This window comes from Lipotes vexillifer, unplaced genomic scaffold (genome assembly GCF_000442215.2).
Source record: "Lipotes vexillifer unplaced genomic scaffold, Lipotes_vexillifer_v1.1 scaffold896, whole genome shotgun sequence".
Taxonomy (NCBI): domain Eukaryota; kingdom Metazoa; phylum Chordata; class Mammalia; order Artiodactyla; family Lipotidae; genus Lipotes; species Lipotes vexillifer.
In genome coordinates this window covers 1462048-1485185 of record NW_006778096.1, presented here as the reverse complement: position 1 = coordinate 1485185, position 23138 = coordinate 1462048, and the positions used below count along the sequence as shown (strand labels likewise).

The following is a 23138-nucleotide window of genomic DNA, read 5'->3' as shown; positions in this document are numbered from 1 at the left end:
GCATAACGCAAGGAAAAAAAAAAAAAAAAAAAAAAAAAGAAACTTCATCATAATTGTTGGTGCCACAGGGTTGAAACTGTCAAAGTTCTATAAAGGAAGATAGTGGTTATGTGATTAATTAAAAAATACAGTATGGGGGCTTCCCTGCTGGCGCAGTGGTTGAGGGTCCGCCTGCTGATGCAGGGGACGTGGGTTCGTGCCCTGGTCCGGGAGGATCCCACATGCCGCGGAGCGGCTGGGCCCGTGAGCCATGGCCGCTGAGCCTGTGTGTCCGGAGCCTGTGCTCCACAATGGGAGAGGCCACAACAGGTTCACGTGCCTCTCCCTGTTGTGGCCTCTCCCATTACGGAGCACAGGCTCCGGACGCGCAGGCTCAGCGGCCATGGCTCACGGGCCCAGCCGCTCCGCGGCATGTGGGATCTTCCCGGACCGGGGCACGAACCCGTGTCCCCTGCATCGGCAGGCGGACTCTCAACCACTGCGCCACCAGGGAAGCCCTGTATTATGTTTTTGAAATACCAGTTGTTACAGTTAACTGTAGTTGGCTCATTCTCATTGCTGTATAGTATTATATGGTATGACTAAATTAAAATGTATTTAACCTGTCTGTGATTAATGGACATTTGCATGCTTTCAGTTTTTGACTCTTTCAGATAGCATACACGTGTTCACCAAACACTTGTACGTGCTTTTTGGTGAGCATATATTTATGCTTTTCTATAGTGGATATATCCCTAGGAGTGGAAATTCTGGATGTGTTTATATTAAGCTTTGTAGATACTTCCAGTTTTCCAAAGTGATTGTACCATTTTACTGTCCCACCTGCAATATATATGAGAGTTCAAGTTATTCCACATTTGCACCAACACTTGGCATTTTTCTTTCTTTTTCAAGTTAGCCATTCTGATGAGTATTCAGAGGTATAACATTATGGTTTTAATTTTCATTTCCCTAATGACTAATGAAATGGAGCACCATTTCATATATTGACCATTTGGTTGTTGTCTTTTGAAGTGCCTGTTCAAGTCTTTAGCTCATTTTTCTGTTGGGTTATATCTGCCTTTGTCTCATTTACTTGTAGGTATTTTTTACATATACTCTATGTGAGTCTTTTGTCAGATATATATATTGCCAGTACCTTCTCTGTGATTGCTTTTTCACCATCTTAATGGTGATTTTTGGTGAACAGAAATTCTTTATTTTAATGTAGTCCAATTTACATATGTACCCTTTTTGTTTGGAGCCTTTTGTATCTTATTTGTGAAAACTTTGCCTACCCCAAGGTCATCAGGATACTCTTCTATATTTTCTACAAATTTAGGTCTATAATCTGTCTCAAACTTGTTCTTACAAATGGTATGAGATATGGGTCAATATTCATTATTTTCAGTATGACATCCAGTTGACCCAGCACCATTTTTTGAAAAGACCATTCTTTCTTCACAGAATTGAAGTGTTACCTTGCCCTTAATTATGTCGACTCTGTGTGTGTATGTGTGTGTGTGTGTGTGTATGCGTGCACACAAACAATACAAAAGTGTATGAAGTAAAAAAGTGAACACCCCCTTCTAGACATGTGAAAATGAATAGGTGCTATAAATGGTTTGATTTGTATTTGTTTTAACCTGTACAGAGAGAATTATGCTTTTTTCTTTAAGTGGGATAACACTAAATATGTTACACAACTTGACCTTTTACTCAGCTGTTTCGGACATCCTCTATATAAATACATTGCCTCAATCTTTAACACCTGCATGGCATTCCATAGTGTGAATGGACGTTAACTTTTTTGGCAGTTCCTCTAGTCATGAGTATTTTGGAGGTCTCTATCTTCCTCCATTACATATAAATACTTCAGGAATAGTCTTGTGTATCTATCCTTTTGCATTTGTGTGAGTGTTTCTACAAGGTAGCGTTCTAGAAGTGAAATTATTTGTTAAGACAGTACGCACATTTTAAATTTGGAAAGAGTTTTGGCCGAGTTTTCTCTGGAAAGGACCTAGTTGGTAGTTCTAACCAACATTTTTAACAGTACCCTTTTTCTATACATCTGCCAGCAGTGGATATTACTAGTCATTTGATAGGTAAAAAGTCATCTGATTATTATTATTTGCATCTTACTTGAGCTTCTGTAGAATGAGCAGCTTTTATATAGTATTACATGGTCCTCTCCTTCTCATTTGCTTTTTGTTTGTATCAGTTTATTATACTATGTAACTGAACGTTACATTCCAGTTTTGAAAGTCATTTCAAATGAAATGAAAGTCATTCCAGTTTTTCTCTAGTTCCTCAGTTGACCTGCTTTGAAGACAGCTGTCTCAGTTGCTTTATACAAATTTATCCAAAGTTAAGCTTATAGTTTAAACCAAGGATTATGCAGTGCAGGCCAGTTTACCAGAAGTCAAATCACAGAACAACCAGTTTATTGATATTTTAAGAGTTCTCAAATTTTTGTTTCTTCCTATCCCTGTCTCTACCTCTAGTAGCCAAATAGTCGATATGAGCTCTCCTAGAGCCACTTGAAGGTTTTATCCTGACTGTAGTTAGGGCTGGGGCAGGGCATAATTCAAGTTAGGAAGGCTGCACTTACGGGAAAGCCTGTTCATTGTTTATATCATTGCTGTAGTAAAGCTTTGAGAATCCTGAATCAATTTTGCAAATCAGTTATCTAGCAGATTGATTTTTGGAGAAGTAAGTCTTTAGGTATGGCTGACAGAGAGCCAGAGGGTGGGAGAGTATATCAAAATTCCCAGGACGGAAGTGTAGTTTGGAAAAAACATCAATTGATATAGCATCTTAATATAACTTTGTATTTGGAAAGTTTAGAAAATACTGTGTTGTTAATACAAATTTTCAAAACTTAAGATTATACAAAGGTGTCTTAGTAGGAATATACAGGAGACATGTTAATGAAGCTATATGGTTATTCTCAGTGTAAGGAAAGAGGAAGGTATTTTTATATTTCTTAAAATTGAGTGTTACAGTCTTGAGAAATACTCGTTTAACCAGCTGTATTCTTTTACATTTTATTTTATTTTTTTTGGCTGCATTGGGTCTTCATTGTGGTGTGCGGGCTTCTCACTGCGGTGGCTCCTCTTGTTGCAGAGCACGGGCTCTAGAGCGCAGGCTCAGTAGTTGTGGCTCGCGGGCTCCAGAGCACAGGCTCAGTAGTTGTGGCGCACGGACTTAGTTGCTCCGCGGCATGTGGGATCTTTCCCGGACCAGGGCTTGAACCAGTGTCCCCTGCATTGGCAGGCGGACTCTTACCCACTGTGCCACCAGGGAAGTCCCCCAGCTGTATTCTTAACACAAATTCCCTAACAAATTGCCCCTCCCCCAATAATCATATAAATAATCAAGCAATATAAACCGAGAGAATTGGGTCTCTAAGAAACAGTTTATAAAGTCTGTCAGTTCATAATGACTGTCCAGATTCATTCCCCGAAACACAAACTCCAGTTTTTCCCGAATAATGAACCATTGTCACGGTTCCAGTCCCAGTGCTGGCAGAATTCCTGCTAACCTTAGCTTACCCGCTCTCATTTCTCATTTATATCATGTCCTATTTATCTCAGCCAACGAGATAAAGATTACTTCCTGGCCCTCAGTGACATAGTTCCATAAATCCCCAACATAAACATGTAGCAAAGCAGACAAACCAAAAGAGCCAATTCATTAACATTAGTAAATTCATGGCAGTCTGCGAGCAAGTGGCCACATTATTTATCCGCTTCAGAAAGTCATTCCACAAATATTTCTGGAGTGTCTTTTTTTGCCCGGCTGGGTGTGAGGGATGCAGCCCTTGCCCCGTGGGCTCTGCAGGACTTTGTAGTCATGTCTGCTTTTCCTTATATTTCCGGAAGGATTTCACCTCAGGTTATCTGTCCTGAGTTTCTACTTTTTCACATTGGCACATATCTATCTTTTTAGATTTTAGTTGCTATTTAAAATATTTAGCAGATTTCAACATGGGTTTACAATTTTCCCTTCAGCATTACCAGTTTTGCACTTGCTGTGTGTATGTTTTTTAAAAACTTACTTCTAGTTCCGTGTGGCTATAAACTCCCCGCCCTCATCAGCAGCTTTGTACCTAATCTAGGTAGATGCGTTCTCATAAGCATTCAGTGGCTTTCCTTCTTTCTCTTACAGGTATTCTTCTCCTAAATTGGGCAGTGCCCTTGGTTTGTAGGTTTAAGTGTTACCCCCTCCCACTAGCTCTTTGAGTTTTTTATTCTTTTCACTTTAAATTCAACGCCCCTACTCCTTTTCACTTTTATTTGAAGCGCCCTGAAGTCAGCCACTTGTAACTGCTTGTGGGGAGATTCTGGTGCCAGTGTGTATACCTGGAGTTGCATATCTTTTCTCCTTCCACCAGACACCAACCTCCCCAAATAAAATCTGAATGTTTTTTTCTAATCCTCACAACAAAACAACACTCTGCTGCTTATAGTATCCTAGACTCCTGATGTATCCTCATAGGCTTACAGTGCTCTTTAGTAACCTTAACGAATATAATGATTACAATCGAAATACTATTTTACTCTTTCCTTGGTGCCTAGAATCTCGTTAGTGTGGCAGTCCTTCTCGGGGCTCTCTAGGTTTTCTTTATCCCTGCTGCCCTGTAAGTGGACACGTGCAAGTGTAAGTGAACTTACTCTGACTTTAAGAGTTCTCTTGTCCACCTGGTCACTTCAGGCCCCCCTAGAAGCAGAGATTACCATGGGCTCAGACGGACAGGTAGGCATTATGACTATGCTGGGCTCCATAGCAAAGACGGGAACATCATTGATTGAGAAAGACATGTCACTTGCAGGCGGATTAAAATTTCTATTGAGACAGACTGAGAAATATGCCCTTAACCATGGAAGTTTGTTAATCAAAGGTGACTGCTGGGTTTAAGGCAGATGTTTTGTAATGAGGCATAAAAAATTTTTACTGCTGTGAACAATAATATGAAGGGTAGGTAGAACATGTCCTCATGTGGGTTGATGGTATTTTGTACTTTAGTTACTTCTTAGACAGTTATATTTTTTAAGAGACTCTGTGTCTTAAAGAGAGCTCTGTTTTCAGAATGTTATCTGCAAAGATTCCTCTAGGAACAATTGTGATTAGTCATCATTAGCCAACTTGCTTCTTGAAGGCCTAGAGCTTGTGTTTTTGTTTGTTTGTTTGTTTTCCATAATTGCTACATGGGACCACTCATAGTGCCTGGCACATGATGGTGAAAAACATGCTCCCGTCTGAGAGTCAAATCCAGAGCGCTTCCCGTGCTCCGTAAAGCTTGGCAAGATCTGACTTCCCTGCTGCCTTCCTCACGCTCTCCTCCTCCTCACTCCATACGCAGGCCTCTTGGCAGTTCCTGGAACACATCAATCCCACTCCACCTTAGGGCTTTTGCTATGTTTTCTACCCAAGACACCCCGCTCCCAGATAGCCTCATGGGGCTCCTCTGCTTCTTTCAGGTCTTCGCTCACATGACACCTCTTCAAAGACGCCTTTCCTGACCACCCTTTTATGTGTAGTTGCCCAGTTTGACCCTTATTCATAGCAGTCATCTCTGATCTATTATTATGTAGTTGTTTTTTATTGTATCTTTCCCTCCACTGGAATATAAAGGTTTTTTTTTTTTTTTTTTTCCAGAAGATGTTGGGGGTAGGAGTTTATTAATTAATTAATTTATTTTTGCTGTGTTGGGTCTTCGTTTCTGTGCGAGGGCTTTCTCTAGTTGTGGCAAGTGGGGGCCACTCTTCATTGCGGTGCGCAGGCCTCTCACTATCGCGGCCTCTCTTGTTGCGGAGCACAGGCTCCAGACGCGCAGCCTCAGTAGTTGTGGCTCATGGGCCTAGTTGCTCCGCGGTATGTGGGATCCTCCCAGACCAGGGCTCGAACCCGTGTCCCCTGCATTAGCAGGCAGATTCTCAACCACTGCGTCACCAGGGAAGCCCATAACGGGTTTTGGCTATTTAACACAGCTGTGTTTCCTAGGCCTGCTACATGATAGGTACTTGGTAATTATTGAATGAATGAATGCATATTTAGATTAATGAATGAATGCATTCCTACATATATAATGGCCCTGTAGCAGCAATGCCATCTAATTCCAGAGCAGCATCTGAGATAGAAAGACAGATCAAAAAGAAATTTTGTGTAGGCTTCAGTTCTTAGCCCATAGCAACTTGAATTAAAATCTTTTATCTTCTTCCATTTTCTAGTATCCCAGATTCCTTGGCTGCCATGAACTCTTCTGTCTAGCACAAATAGGACCCCCTCGTTTATTCCTACCCATCTCCACCATCTTGGTCCCCTTGTTTCTCCATGAAGTGTTTGGTCCTATACCACTGTTCCTAGCATGACCTGGGGAGGGTAGTTATTGTTCTCTACACCTTCAGGGCTCTTGTCCTTCCTTTGGGTGGGACTAGGCAGAGAAAAGGTGGTTGTACATGCTGGTCAAGAAGCTAAGCCCAAAGAGAAGGCAGAAGCCTGTGAATCTGAAATTAATGCTCACATTAGATCAATGTCCTTGATTCATCAAGTACCAGATTAATTGATTTTTTCCAAGGTGCTTTCATTATGTTCTTTGTTGTTTTTATCCTCTGTACTTGGTAATATATGCTTCTGTAAGTCTCAGAGTACTTGGTATTTTTTCCATGGACTAACTCCACAGTGATGTTCATGATATTAGTACAAGCTCTTTAGCTCTATTCCTCATGGCAGGTGCAGTACCTTAGCACCAAAAAATTAGACCATAATGCAACAATAGCTTACTGAAAACATCCATAAATATCTCATAAAAGCTTAGAATTTCCTTAAATCAGTAACATCACTGTCAGAGAGCTTTCATCTGTTACCCTGTAAAGAGTGATAAAATACTTAAAACATAACACGGTTCTGTATATTATAAACGGTGGTTCTTTACATTAGGTGGTTTTAAATTTATTTAGGTAGGCACCTTTTTTATATTCCTACCTTACATATGGGCCTTTTATCATTTATAATGCCGTTGTTGCCATTTTAGTAAATAAGATAGTTTATGAGCACCGTTCATCAGTGAAACAAATGGCTTTCCTATTATTTAGCACCTGGTTAAACAAAGGTTTAACGATGTAAATTCTGTACTACCTTTTTAAAAATGCTCTCTCATTGTCTTGTTTTTCCTTATTGGGTGGATGACTGGCTGTTAATTGAGTAGCCTTATTTTTCCCTCTCTCTCCACTGTCACCTAAGACGGAGGAAAGGAAGTACTGTCCATGCACCAGATCCTCCTTTACTTATTACGGTGTAGCAAAGCCCTGGTTCCCGAAGAGGAGATTGCCAATATGCTTCAGTGGGAAGAGCTTGAGTGGCAGAAATATGCAGAAGAATGCAAAGGCATGATTGTCACCAACCCTGGGACGGTATGTGCTGGTGTTGACAGTCAGAGACTGAATCACCTTTGTTTCAGGTTTGAGTGTTTTGCAAAAACGATAACAGAACATTTTTAAAAATTTAAGTACTCATTGCTTCTTGTTCTTTGAGTAATTTTTTCCTTTAAATATTTAGTAAATAAAAAATATAATGTAGGCATATTTAGTAGTAATTTCATCTGCTTAGTAAATTTATTCTGATTATTATGGAGAATTTTGAAGTTTTTAGATATGTTCAGATCTAATTTTTTGCTGAGTATAAAAGTAATATGTCTTCACTATAGAAAATTAGGAAAATAGAAGAATGGCCCAATGAAGATAAAATTACCCATAATTCCATTCTCCAGAGATGATACTATTCACTTTTCTAGTTTCTTTAGAATAGACATATTTCATATTGTTTTGAAACAAAATTGGCATCATACTATTAAATATTAACATTCAGACCTTTTCCTTCTTATCCTCCTCCAGGAACAACCACCACAAAGTTGTTACTTTTCCTTAGTCTTAAATCTCTTTAGGCGTGTAGTAAAAAAAATGCCCCTAAGTTATTTAATTAGCCCCCTGTTATTGGGCACCTAGGTTGCTTCCAGATTTTTGCTATAACAAATAATGCTGTGTTGAATTTGTGTATATGTGTGTAAACATGTATACATATGTATGTATTTATCTTTGAATGTGTCCATTTAATTACTTAAGGTATGCACATTTTGAAGGCTTTTGTACATGTTATAAATTGCCTTTCAGAGGGTTGTAGAATTTGCACTCTGACAAGGGGTATATGAGATTGCCTATTCCTTCATATGGTTATACTAGTTAACAAAAAACTTTGTCAATTTGGTAGGAAAAAAATTGATACTATTTAGTTCAGTTTTCTGTTTATTTTGGTTTCTAGCAAAAATTGATATTTTAAATGTTTATTGACCCTTAAAGTTTTTTTTCTGATAATGGCTTATCAGTATCCTTTGTCTAACTTTCTTTTGTGGTATTTGTCCTTTTTTATTGATTCTTTGCCATAATTGTTACAAATATTTCCCATTTTATTCATTTTGTTTCTTAAATTTTTGGCTTTAAAACTTGCTTCTAATGTTTATTTTGAGGTAAAGATATAAAAATCAAAGCAGAGAATTAATAGATAAGTAGTTTTCTCTTATAAAGAATATGCTGTTTTATATATTTATTAAAAATTGTTTTGTCTAAAATGTTATTTCATAAAATAGTTATATATTGGTATCTTATCAGGATAAAGTTTTCCAAAAGTGGAGAATTAAAATACTTCTATGTAAAGAAACAGAGTAGTCTATTTAAACAGAGCTGTTGTTTTTAAAAGGCTGCCATATTGTTTAATAGCCTTGATTCATAAAAATAAAAACTCTGGATCAACTTGTTGTAGCATGACAGTAACATCTGCACAAGCAAAATGTTGCTATTTGCAAATCAAATATTCCAACTAATACTGATTATTTTAAACAAATCTAGAAAGTGAAAGTTTAATAAAAACATATTTAAACATTAAACTTGTTTAAAACTAAAAAAGTTATACAATTTTTACTGTTATATTGTTTAGCCACACAAATAATTATTAAAGTAACTTTAAAAGAAGTATACAAGTCATAGTACTATGCAAGTGTGACTCTGGACTTAATTTTTCTTTAAACAGTTGCACAAATTTACATTTCTTCTGTCAGTTTTATAGTTGGGTCAGAGGATGGGTGGGTGTGATGGTGGTGGGAGACATGCCTTTTCACCTTGGTAGGTCTGCTTGAAGAATCCCATGATTTACTGTGGAAACACTTTCACCCTGGGGCTTTCTTCCACAGCCTGGTTAAAATTCCCTAAGATCCTAGGATCAGTTGGAGAGCTTTTGAAAATATAAGAATGCCCTGATGCACCCCACCCCATATGCTCCACGTAATGGGTTCAAAGATCTGAAGTTTAAAAAAATAATCCCCAGTTGCTTCTGGTTCACTCCTTGCTTGTATTTGAGACAATGGCATAGAGGATATTTACTCCATTACCATGATCATCGTTCAACTCAGTTGTTGAGGGACTACTACGTGAGCCAGGTGCCAGTGAAGTATATACATTATATATGTTGCTTGTCCAGCTGCAAACTCACAGCATATCCATATGAAAGGAGTTTGTGATGAATTGTTGAATCAATGGACCAATCTGAAAAAGCCAGTCAGGAAAGCTTGTAGTTTTTGGTGAGATCACTGGGCCGGGCTGCCAGGCATTCTTCATAAACATTCTACTGTGGTATTTAAGGAATCAAGAAATCAAGAAATTGTATAAATTATTGGCACAATTGAATGTACATACTTGAGATGGCCAGTTTTAAAGATAATAAGGAAACCACAGGTTAGTCAGGGTGAAAGGTTTATGTTGGAAAGTAATTGGAAATAAATTAAGAAAGCTAAGTTTGGGTACCAAGCTTAGGGACATGTTGAAGTTAATTTTTTTTTTCTTTTTTTAGTATTTAGTCTTAGTGTAAAGGAGAAAAATATTATGAAAACTCAGTATAATAAAACATCCTTTCATTATATCCTTTTGAGAATAGGGCAGACTAGACGTGGCACCACATTTCATCCTCTGCAGTACTTGCTTTGGAAGATTGCCCAGTGGTGAGGATATTGGGGAATTTATTAAAATTTCCAAACCACTATGGTCACATTAAGTACTTTATTGCTGCAGAACTTAGAAGAATTAATCTCCCTCCCTAGGTACTTTGCCTCTGCTGGGGAATACTTCGGTCATTGGCGAGAATGTTTTTTATTCTTGTACAGAAATGGTGTGATAGATACTGTAGGGTGTGGCCAAAGTCTAGAACTTATTTCATCCCCTTCCCCTATAAATTAGAGATACTATAGGTATTTTAAATCACTATTTCCTCTGTTGATACCATAGCATGGTATTTAAAATCATGAAAACATGAATACTTCACTAGCGTTTTTCCGTGGGGCAATCCCTCTTTTAAAAATGAATACTGCTGCTTTGATGCATAAAATATTGGAAACAATTCTTAGACCCAAATAACATGTTGCTACTGTTGATGGGCATTTAAATAATTTTATCTTAGGTTTTCTGTGACCAAAATCTTCTCCAATTATTAATTTTGAGAGCAGAGGTCAACTTTTCAAGATGCTAGTAAAATTTTGACTGTTAAATGACATTGAAATATTCCTTAAAAACTGAAGTCTAAGTTGTTTTTTCACTAAAGTAGATAAATTTACTTTGTCACCAACTTGTATTTGTCAGATGGCTGACTAGGACTACGGTTGTGGGTAGGGTAACCAGCTTGTCGCAGTTGCTGGGGGCTTTTCCACTTTTAACATTGAAACCCCTGTGTCCTGGACAAGCAAGTCATAGTTGTTGGGCATAGCTGTTCAACAGAATGAAGCTTATTGGCCTCCATAGGGATCAACTCTATAGCCTTGGCTCTAAAGCAACTGAGCCAAAGACCCCACAATCTCTTAGTAAGAATTTAGTTTCTAATTAGGGACTGCCCTGAGCATTGAGTATAAGCAAGGAGGTTGCTAAAGCATGCTCTCTGTGATTTTACCATCTTTTCACAAACTTAAGCTTTCAAGATGAAAGATATTTTACAAGTGGATCCTCATAACTTAAGTAACTTAAGAAGGAACCAGCTGTTCACTTCTTTTTTTATTAGACTTGGGGAAAAAAAAAAGACTTATGAAGCTCTCTATTAAAATTTAAGAATGGCCTACATGGACATAATAAGAGAAGCTTAACTATTTGGTCTTTGTACCACCATACCTTTTAATTTAAAGGTGTAGAATTAAAGGAATACACAAGGTACACAGAGAACTAAATGGGGGAAAAATTATATAGAGGCATCTGTCTGTGCCTTCTGAGTAGAAATAAGCTATTCATTTGGAATGTGAAATTAAAGCAGAATAAGTCAGCATATCTCTTTCTGGTCATGTGGAATACTTCCTCTGTGCCTTTGGAGAGGTTAAGGAAAAGTTACATCTGCCTAAGTGTCCTTTCAAAAGTTTAATTTTTAAAGGTTTCTATGTGGATGGCAAACAAGGACAAAATCATTGTTCATTATGCCAAATGGCACAGACTCATTTATAGGGATGACATTATAGTTTTTATATAGTTTAGCTGCTATGATTAAAGGGTTTTTAAATGACATTTTCCCTTTGGGGATGAGGCTTTCCTAGGGAAAAATCCGATTACTCTCTTCCCTACTTAGATTAAAGACAATACTTAAAGAATTCTTAAGGGAATAAATGGCTTTGATTTTTCTCTCTAGAAACCAAGCTCTGTCCGCATCGATCAACTGGATCGTGAACAGTTCAACCCCGATGTGATTACTTTTCCTATTATTGTCCACTTTGGGATACGCCCTGCACAGTTGAGTTATGCTGGAGACCCACAGTAAGATATTTTTCAGTGTTTGTCTTAGCCATTTTCACCTTCTACTAACAGCTGAATTAGCGAGGAATCCCCTTTAGTGGATTTTTTCTTTTTAAAAATTAAGACCTGAAATGAGCCATGTTTCCAAATTTAGGTTACCAAATGAAGCAGGTTTTGGTAGCTCCTGAAGAATTATTTTCTCTACATGTTTGACTGCAGGAAATTATTATTCAATAGATTATCCTTGGCAGTCTTGGTCATATGAGTCCTGTATGTTTTTAACCGTTAAGGAACTTTTCCTTTATCCATCATTATAGTACTTACTGTTATGATTCTTTTTTATTTTTTTCAGTGCCCTCTAGAGGAAAGTAGCGCCATGTTGGTTCTTAGCACTGCCACATTTACGCAGAGTTCTGTTTTTTGAGTACATCTTAGTAACTGAGCCCAACATCCCATGCAAAGTCAAGGGTTGTATTGGAAGGAGAAGCCATGACTTCTGACTCTTAGAATTGATGTTACTTTCCAACTGGCATGTTAGTGTTTTGCTGGGAGAAAATGAAGATGTGTGGGAATGGAAATAGTACCATTATATTCTTCAGGAGTGTTTGGATTCTCTACCTTGTTAAACAAACAAACCGTCTCCTGATTTAATTTTTTTAAAGGATTCATAATGGGAGAAAAGGGCATGGGAGATTTTCAATTCATAAATCCAATTCTGGCTGATATATTAGAAGAGGCTAAAGGGTTTTGTTCTTTTCTTCCCCCCTTTGGATAAAAGTATGAAGCAGTGAACCAGGCACTGTGTAAGTACTTCTTTCTTTCCTCCATTCTCTAAAAAAATGTTATCAAAAAGGAGACCCCCAGCTAAGGCCAAGAAAGGAGCAGTTTCAGTATGACAGAAAATCTTTGGAAAGTCCCTTCTTTTCAGAAAAGTGTTAGTAGAATGTGATTAGGCTCTCAGATGGCAGGAGTGTGAACTGATAAAGGACTTCATATTCTCTTCATTTCCAGGATGCTTTAACTGTGATCCAGGTTATAACATATTTGGCTACAAATATGCTTATTTTTGTCATGGCATATACAAATTGATATACACCATTTGTCTTTTTTCCCTTCCCAGTGGAAAAATGGATGTATGTAGCTATGTAGCTTGGGTATTGTCCCAAAGGGGGTTCTCTTTTCTAATACTCTCCAACTTTTACTTTCGGTGAAGGCATTTTGGACACGGACAGTATCTTTATTAAGTAAGAGGTCTTTCAACAAACATCAGAAAACACATATTTAAATAAAACATGTTACTTTCAAAGAGGTAACAATGAGAAACCATACATGTTTCTGTTGGTTTTTGTGTGTCTCCCTAGGAATTTTTTCCAGAGAGATTCATCCGTATAGTGACACCTCATTTTCAACCCATGTAGGCAGCAGTCAACTTAATAAGTAGGTTGCAGATGCCTCTTGGCCATCCTGCCCCTCAGCGCCCCCAGATCACATCCTTCCTTAGAATGAAGGTCTGCTGCCATTAAGGATATTCACAAGAATGCATTTATGATTGAGCAGGCCTGTTAGAACACCTGGCTTTATTGAACTTTAGATTTGCCTCCTTTTTGTCTGAGATGTCTGTCTGTCCTTTTCCTTAGGTACCAGAAACTGTGGAAGAGTTACGTAAAACTTCGCCACCTCCTAGCAAATAGCCCTAAAGTCAAGCAAACTGACAAGCAGAAGCTGGCGCAGAGGGAGGTCGGTATCGGACCCTGTTCTCCTGTGACTAATGGTGATGCACTTCAGGTTTACTTGAGATTGTTTTTACAACAATCTCTAAAACAATTGTTTTAAAGAAACTTTTAAAAAATCACACTTTATTCCCCTCCTCACATTAGTATGCTGATTGATTTTTTTCATCTTTTAGTAGCTAAGGGACCATTTTCTCCCCCTAAAAAGGCCAGTTTTTTAAAGAAAGTTGGGAATAAATATAGCTTCTATAGAAGTTAAAGTTTAAAACGTGCTGGATCAGCCTTTTATCATTAATTAGGCTGCACATAGTACCACTTACTCAAATTTCGTGGTCTTAAGGTTGTAAATGATTGGCTTCCATATGTCTGTTAGTTTGGTAAGGTGAACTGAGTTTCTAAGGTTTTATATCCCAAATTCCATATTTCTTTACTAATGGGTAGTATTATCTGTATTCTAGGATCATTTGTGTTTTAGTTTTAATTTTAAGAATAAATGGATTCAGTATCAACATAAATTTTGTCTTAGTAAGGTTGCCATAGTGTAAGAGCAAGGTGGGGTTTTTTTTGTTTGTTTTTTAAAAATATTTATTTATTTATTTTGGTTGCGCCAGGTCTTGGTTGCGGCACACGGGATCCTCACTGTGGCATTCAGGATCTTTAGTTGCGGCATGCAGACTCTTAGTTGAGGCATGCATGCGGGATTTAGTTCCCCAACCGGGGATCGAACCCAGGCCCCCTGCATTGGGAGCACAGAGTCTTAGCCACTGGACCACCAGGGAAGTCCCAAGAGCAAGGTTTTGAAGCCGGCAGAAGTGTTTGAATTCTGAGCTCATCACTTTCTGTGACTTGAGCCAGTCAGCTTCATTATAAAGGACAGAACCAAGGCCAAGAGAGGCTGACTGAAATGTCCCTCTGTTGGTGCACCCAGGGAAAAAGGTGGTTGTATGGACTTGGAAATACTCCATTTAACTTTCCTCCAGTGGTATTGGCCTGTAGTAGGAACTTAATCAATGGTGGAGCTGGTGGTGGTGGTTCCTGTTGTAATTATGAATTCCTATGAGATTTTTATTGAATAAGCGTACAAGTATAAAATTATTTTTTATCATTAATTATTTGAAGGGTGGCATAAAAGGGAAGAGTCAGTTCCTGTTTATGTCTTGCAGAAGTTTTGGATCACTGTCTTTTTTTAATAAAATGTACCCTTGCTGCACATTGGAAGGCAGCTTTGACAATTACATGGGTTTCTGGTTAATTTACTGATTGTCTTTCTTATATGTAAATGCTTAGCATAAGGCTTGATTTAAATATAATTGTTACATGCTGATTTCAAATTCCAAACACCACATTTTGTTTCTTTTTCAGTAAAAGGGCATTTTTTGTTTGAACTTGCCAGAGTAGTTGATTTGGTTTAATTTTTTTCTTATCCATTTACCAGGAAAAGCTGGCTTATCCCCAAGGCCTTTATTATTATTTTTTTAATCTAATTTGTCAAGAAGAGGTTTGACTACCTGAATGTAAGGGTGAATGAATCCAGCTAATTTAGTAATGCTTGTTGTTTGGCTTAGTATTGCTTTAGAACTTAAAGGTTACTCATCATAATGGGGTCTTTTCTAGGAAGCACTCCAGAAAATACGGCAGAAGAATACCATGAGGCGAGAAGTAACAGTGGAGCTAAGTAGCCAAGGATTCTGGAAAACTGGCATCCGTTCTGATGTCTGTCAGGTGATGACACTTCTAAGAACGCAATTATACCCAAACATCTCTTCCTTTAAAAGGCGTCTGGCACTGAAGTCTTCCTAATTCTGAGAAGTTTCTGCAGAACATATTACCTGTAGCTAAATGGAACACCAACCATAAATTGTTTTCTATCATTTGGGTTTTGTTTTTGTGTCAGTTTTCGTGTTGTCTTGTTTCGTTGTGTGTGTGCTTGTGCACGTGCACAGTGGGGGCATGGGAGGCACTGACTTAGTAATGCTCAATTCTGTCTCTGTACACTGAATGAAGGCAGGTCTGTTCTTCAAATGCGTCTGCCTGTTTGAGCTCGTGCGTAGGTACCTGTCAAAAGAGATCCTCCAGCAGCTCTACAGGCAGATTCCTGAAGGTCACGTGTACAAACTTTCCAGACTGATGACTCAGACTTATATTGCAGAGAACGGAAGGCATTTATGAGCAGAAACAGTATACATTTCACATTTGAGCCAAATGATAATTTTTTTTCTTTGGGTAAACTTAATAGAGGAACATTTCAGCTGTATATATAACTGGCTTACTAATAAGTATTTTTGTTTTCCTTATGGGTGGAATTTTTACCAGACTAGAGGTCCCCAAAACCGAGCATGTTCTTTGACTCTTCACGTGATTCTTTTGTTACGATTGATACTGGTTGCACTCCATGGGAATTACAGTAAAGGGAATGATTACCCAGGCTGGAGTCAGGTAATGCAGTTTGCTAAGTTCGAACTTTTGGCATAATACTTCCAGGCTGCCACTTATCTGTTGTGATGGTAGCATGTATTGTAATAAGTTCAGATACTCTTAGGTATTCATTTCATCATAATGAGTTTTCTTTTAAAAAAATCAATGCTGCCATTTAATTGTTGTATTGAACAGTGGAATTTAATCGCATCACTGAAGGAATTGCTATGTCATTCATTTACCATGTGAAGCTAAGTGTTTTTGTGCTAGGATGAACTGCTATTGATGCAGTATTGCTAAATAGTTTGAAAATAATCGTCTACAGTGGTAACCAGTACATCCACCAAGTCCTCAGTTATCTTGCCAATTGACCAGTTTTTTTTTGTACTGTAGGTATTTTCAGAAGCGACTCTCTTACTTCCATTGATTCTTTCTTAGCGCCACTTGGAGCCATATCACCCAGTTTTTCTGTTTGCTAGTGTTTCTCAAAAACCAACACAACACCATAATGCCAACATAATGTCTTAAGACATCGTAAGAACAATGAGTGGAATCTTCAGCAATCTGCTCAAAATCTGGTAATCGTGGTGATAAGTCAAAGTTGATTGTTTGAGATCATAACATTGAGCAGCATGAAGAACTGGAAAGGACCTGAGAGTTCTTCTAGTTCAGTGGCTTTTAAACTTGTGTTTTTGGTTGACTTTGAAGTTTTTTTTGTTTTGTTTTTTTTTAAACAAAACGCTGTGGCGCCCTAGTTTGTAAAAAGATAAAAAAAAAACAACTGATTGATGAGTGGCGGGTATGAAGGGAGTATCCATCCCATTGTACAAGATCTGTCTCCCGCCCCGTGGAGCAGTCCTTAAGGCAGTTTTGTTCCGCTGAACACAGTTTTCTGGAAAGCATTGAGCTCTTTGTACCCTTTGTTTTGGTAAAACAAATAGGGGTGCTGAATGATATGTTCCCCTGCCATTTTGTGTCCTTCAGCTGTGACACAAATAGCTCCTCAGCTGGATTGGAAGCAGCTTGAGGACTAGGTTATCTTCTCTCTCTCTGTGTATATTATATTTTACATTCTGTTTTGAGGTTGTTAGGCAAACACACTCAATCAGTTCTTTTGACTAACTGGCTGGAGAAAATGGACCTGATTAAAACTTTGGCAAAGGTGAATACTTTTTTTTTTTTTTTTTTTTTGCGGCACCCGAGCGTCTCACCGCTGCGGCCTCTCACGCCGCGGAGCACAGGCCCTGGACGCGCAGGCCCAGAGGCCACGGCTCACCGGCACAGCCGCTCCGCGGCCTGCTGGATCCTCCCGGACCGGGACACGAACCCGTGTCCCCCGCATCAGCAGGCAGACTCGCAACCACTGCGCCACCAGGGAAGCCCTAAAGTTGAGTACTTTTTAAAGTTGGAAGCTTTTTTATCTTGCTTTGTCTATGTTACCCTATAAGGTTTTAAGCAGATGGGTTGCATACCTGTTTGCTTTTTGAAACACAATAAATATTCCTCGTACTTCTTTAGAGATACGTCCAGGAGAAAAACTAAAGTAGGTTAGTGTTGCATAGGAATACTTAGGATTGCTAAACGAGTTGCATTATTGTGAAAAAAGAAGATTTTGTGTTATGATGATAATCTTTTTCCTTCTTTCTTTCTTTTTTTTTTTTTTTTTGCGGTACGCGGGCCTCTCACTGCTGTGGCCTCTCCCGTTGCGGAGCACAGGCTCCGGACGCGCAGGCTCAGCGGCCATGGCTCACGGGCCCAGCCGCTCCGCGGCATGTGGGATCTTCCCGGACCGGGGCACGAACCCGTGTCCCCCGCATCGGCAGGCGGACTCCCAACCACTGCGCCACCAGGGAAGCCCAATACTTCTTGATCTAATAATGGTTCCTCCATCTGGAGGATTCCTGCTCTTCCACAGAAAACTGACATCTGTTTCAAAGCCATGCTTCCATTCTCCTCTCCGTCTATTTTTTTTACAAGTAACATTGGCTCTTAACTATATTTAATTTCTTATCCCAGAATAAATGTTTTCTTTTTTGTGTGTGTTCCTTAAATAAGATGGCAGGTAGCATGTAATAATGTAGTTTGAAACATTCAAAATAAATGCATTTAGTATTTTTGGTAATGAAGAATAAGAATCTGATTGAGAAATAGCAGTTAAATGAAATTATACACGGAATACTCTGAATAACCCTGAAGCCTGTGAAAAAATGGACTCATACTTAATTTTAAGAGAAGAAGGCTGAGCGCAGCTCTAAAATTGTTGGGTGGGGGCAGGGAGAGGTTTCCTCTATTTGGTAGTTCATCGGTGTAGAACCTACTTTTTGTTAGTAATAATTGCTAGTGGGTTGCTAGAGAAAGCCTTGTGATGCGTCAAGCTGCCACTGGCGATAAAACTATTATGATGAATCTAAGGCATAGCAACCTAAGGACCAGCATCTCACTCTAGAAGTGGAATTTCCCAACCAGAGAAGGCAGCAAGGGTTGTTAGGAGATAAGAAAATTCTACCTGATGCCCCAATCAGTGTTAGGAGGAATGGAAACCTACGGGTGGTCCAGTAACCTGTAATTACACGTGAACTAAATGCAGACTTGAACCGTGTTTACAGAGAAACTATTGAAAGATTTTCTCAGTGTTACTGCTTGTTAGAGTGAATTCCGGGTAATATGGAAGAAAAAGCAGAAATCAAAACCAAACTGCGGCTGAGAAATTCAGCATTATGACTCAGAAGAGGAAAAAGAGTATCATGTGGCTACAGTATCTGTGCTTTAAGAATGGGGTTTTGGGGCTTCCCTGGTGGCGCAGTGGTTGAGAGTCCACTTGCTGATGCAGGGGACACGGGTTTGTGCCCCGGTCCGGGAAGATCCCACATGCCGCAGAGCAGCTGGGCCCGTGAGCCATGGCTGCTGAGCCTGTGCGTCTGGAGCCTGTGCTCTGCAATGGGAGAGGCCACAACAGTGAGAGGCCCGCATACCGCCAAAAAAAAAAAAAAAAGAAGAATGGGGTTTTGCACACCAAAGTTGAATTGGTGTCTTAGAGGAGTAGGTACCTGTGCCCTGTGCTATGCTAAGGAGGTTGTCCATGGAAATCAGTAAACTGAATCACAAGAATGAAGGATGAATAAATGTGACACACAGAGATGTCAAGAAAAGGAGCAAAGAATCTGCATCAGGACAGTCATATAACCAGTATGAGGCTCATGCAAAACTGGAGGACACTACAGCTCCTTAATTTTATGAGGAGGCATGGTGCCTGACGAACTACACGTCATGGCTGGTGTTTATATTGAGTGGACAGAGAGTTGTATTTGGACTGATTAATAGTTGGCTGTCTTCCTATAGTGGGTCTCTAGAATGGGATGGAAGCCTGCCATGTGTTATCAAACTAACTGATGTTCTTGCTCAGTGATTTAGCAGGTGATGACTGGACAGTGAAGAGAAACATCTCTAGGGATTAAGAGATTCTGGACAACACATTGAAGGAAGTATTTTCTAAGTTAAAACTTGGGGGAAAAAAGGAAGAACCTCTGAGAGGCATATGGCTTCACAGTTATTGTTAACAAAATCTTTGGACCATGTGAGAGACTTGATTTTTTTTTTTTTTTAAATCTGGAGAAGTAATGCTTCTTGTGAAGAAAGGGAAGAAGATTTTGCTTAAAAGCTAACTGGCCTGATAGAGAACTATTATTATGCTTCTATTTTTAAAAATATCAATATCACAGTAGTATAATATCAATATACAAGATTAGAGAGGAAAGTATAATGAACTCCATGGACTCATCAGTCAGTTTCAACAGTATCAACAAGATTTCTATAATATCAAATGCTAGTCAATGTTCACATTTTCCCAATTGCCTATTAAATTTATTTGCCTGTTTGAAATGGAGTACAAACAAGATCCATACTTTGCAATTAGTTGATGTTTTTTTAAGTCTCTTTAAACTGTGGGTTCTCATTCCATTTCTCCCTTTGCTTTCCTTGCAAATCTTTATTGTGGAAGAAACTGGATCAGGTATTCTGTAGAGTTCTTAAGCTCTGATCAGGGTTTCCTTGATTGCAACTTTATGGGGTCATTTAACACGTGTTTCTGTCCCTTGTATTTCCTACAGATTGGTAGTTAGATCTAATACTGTGCCATCTAATACAGTACCACTGGCCACACATGGCTATTTGAATTTAAATTAATTAAAATGAAATTAAATGAAAAATTCAGTTCTTAGTTGCCCTCACCACATTTCAAGCACTTAATGGATACCTCTGGCTAGTGTCTATTGTAACAGCACAGATACAGAATATTTCCATCATCATAGAAACTTCTGTTGGACAGCAGTGATGAGTTTAAAGTTGTTTTTTTCTTTTTTTTGAAGGACTTTTTCATAGGGAGTAGTGTGGTCTCTCTCTTTTTTTTTTTTTTTTTAATAAATTTAAAAAATATATTTATTTATTTATTTGGCTGCACTGGGTCTTAGTTGTGGCATGTGGGATCTTTGTTGCGACACGCGGGATCTTTAGTTGAGGCACGTGGGCTGTTAGTTACGGCATGTGGGATCTAGTTCCCTGACCACAGATCAAACTTGGGCTCCCTTCATTGGGAGTATGGAGTCTTAACCACTGGACCACCAGAGAAGTCCCTGGTCTCTTTTTTTGGTGTGTGACGTTATTAGTTATTGATGGATCATTACCTAGGCCCAGTAATTCATTAGGAGTTGCCAAAGTGATATTCTATCTTTCCTTCTGCATTTATCAGAATACTTTTATAAAGAATATTCCCCTCACCAGCTATTTGATTATGCTGAAGTACAGATCCCATATAGGACAAAACCAAAAAAATTGCTCATTCGATTTATTCCATAATACATACACAAACAGTAGTCTTAGAATAACAGTATTAATGGCACCACCAACAATATGATTATGGGAAGTAGTTGTTTGTTTGTTTGGGGTCTTTTTGTCTGTGATTATAGCTGTATCCCACCAGGCATGCACACTCAGATTACCATGTTTTAAGGTCATTTGTGCTTATACCACAAACTGGATACACAGATTCATTTATTTTATTTTACTTATGATTTTAAAGGTTCCTTTTAAAAATTACATATTGTCTTATAATTATGTAGTATATTTACCATGATTCCAAACTCAGATTTACAAATGCAATTATGTTTTTCAAAAATCTAATTTCTATCTCTGTTGCTTCCACCTTGTTCTTGCCACTTTCCCTCCCAGCCCAAAGGTAACCATCTTTTAGAAATGATTTAATTTTTCCCATTTTAATATAAGCAAATAGACACACACACACACACACACACACACACACACACACACTCACACTCTCTCTCTCTCTTGATATATGGGACCTCCCCTCTGTCAAACTATTTTGAAGTTTTGTGGTCACTTACGAGGTCTATTTTATTTGCCTTTTTTTTTCTTTCCATATCTCTTTTTGTATTTAGGAAAGATTATATTTTTGTTCTAATGTTTACCTTTATTGTATAATTAAACTTCTCCCTCCTCTCCCTCTCTTTCTATGTGTGTGTATCCCGCTGTCTGTTAATGAAAATAACTACTATCTGCTACAGCTGGCCCCTGAACAACATGGGTTTGAACAGCTTAGGTCCTTTTGTCTCAGTGTCCAGAGATTTTTTTTTTCTTTAAAAACTAACAGTAGTTTTACTAGACTATGTCTCAGCTCTTTTGGTTAATTTTTCTCAGATATGCTGTGTGCCCTTTCAATATATACTTTCACATTGTCTTTCATCTCAGGAAAGTTTTCTTGAATTACTGATTTCATTATTCTATTATTTTGATTTCTTTTTTTTTTATAAGGATTGCTATTATATGCATCTTGTATCTTCTTTGCTTATTTTCCATATCTATCATTTTCTCTTAAATCCTTCATTTTTTCTGATTTTTTATTTTTTCTAAAAGTTTTTCTTTTTTCCATCTTTTATTTCTCAAAGGCAATATTCATTGGTTAATATGCTGTTGTGTTCCTTCTGTTTAGTCTATATTCTTGAAATCATTATTTCCTTCTATGTCTTTTTCCTGAGTTTCGTCACTTCTTTTCAGATCTTCCTTTCCTCCAGTCATCTCATTTCTGAATTAATATAGTATTTATTAATAGTTTTCCTTATAAATGTTATTGTTTTCTTAATTTAGTTTGTTTTGAAATAATAGGTTACGGCTTTCATTGGTTTTATTGGCATGTTTTTCTGGCATTTTATTATCAGAGGTATCTTGTTCTATTCCTTTCATCTATTTTCTTATAAAATCCTTGAGTGTGATTTAATCATGATTCTTTTCCATTGCTCTTTAGGTTACATCTTGTTAAATATGTGAAATGTTTTCCTGTGCTCTTTTAAAAAAATATTTATTTATTTTTATTTAAAAATTTTTTTTGGCTGCGTTGGGTCTTCATTGTGGCATGAGGGATCTTTGTTGCAGCACATGGGCTTCTCACTCTTTGTGGTGCGCGGGCTTCTCTCTATTTGCAGTGTGCAAGTTTTCTCTCTAGTTGTGGTGTGGGCTCTGAAGTTTGTGGCATGCAGTCTCTCTAGTTGAGGCACGTGGGCTCAGTAGTGTGGCGTGCGGGCTTAGTTGCCCCATGACATGTGGGATCTTAGTTCCCTGACCAGGAATCAAACCTGCATCCCCTGCATTGGAAGGCGGACCACCAGGGAAGTCCCTATTTTCCTGTACTTTTAGGAGGAAATGTAAGCCAGAATAGTTCTCATGGTTCTAGAGCCTCTCCTTCTGTTGTTTTTGCAAAGTGATTAAAAAAATGGGGGGTGGGTGCTCATCATATCTGAGATCTGCTGCGTCTGTTTTGTTCCTCTACTTTCATCTGGACATTCTCTTTCTTTTGCCTTTTATTGTTTCTCTCCTGCTAAATGTGGCTTTTACTCCTAGCACTTTCTTTACACCTTGGGGCTTTACCCTGGAAGGGAACTTGAGTTTTTAATTTTGAGCATTTTTAGGGCCCAGGCTTCTCCCACAGTGTTAGACTGTCCTCTTATACTCATCCAGTGAACTAGATTCTGCAGAGCCCTCCCCAGTTTGGGCCACAATTCCAGTGAATATATGTGAATTTGGGGGCTCTTCCATTCTTGGGGTCATCAGAAGCCCTGCTGCTCTCCCTGTGTTTTTTCTCTCTCAGATGCTGAGACCACACACAGGTCTTTGTCCTCACCCACACTTATTTTGGCAT

At 38.5% G+C, this 23138-nt stretch overlaps 1 protein-coding gene and 1 non-coding gene across 3 annotated transcripts in view; one reads left to right on the top strand and one right to left on the bottom strand.

The window, feature by feature from the left end:
- DROSHA (drosha ribonuclease III) overlaps positions 1-23138 on the top strand; it is a 130174-nt gene that overhangs the window by 48070 nt on the left and 58966 nt on the right. For both annotated transcript variants that reach the window (XM_007451411.1, XM_007451412.1), the window contains 4 exons: positions 7225-7394; positions 11686-11810; positions 13427-13526; positions 15134-15241. In XM_007451411.1, coding sequence (XP_007451473.1) covers positions 7225-7394; positions 11686-11810; positions 13427-13526; positions 15134-15241 — 503 coding nt within the window. The remainder of the gene's footprint in view (positions 1-7224; positions 7395-11685; positions 11811-13426; positions 13527-15133; positions 15242-23138) is intronic.
- TRNAG-CCC (transfer RNA glycine (anticodon CCC)) lies at positions 14226-14298 on the bottom strand. The gene has a single exon. It is a non-coding gene; the product is annotated as a tRNA-Gly (tRNA).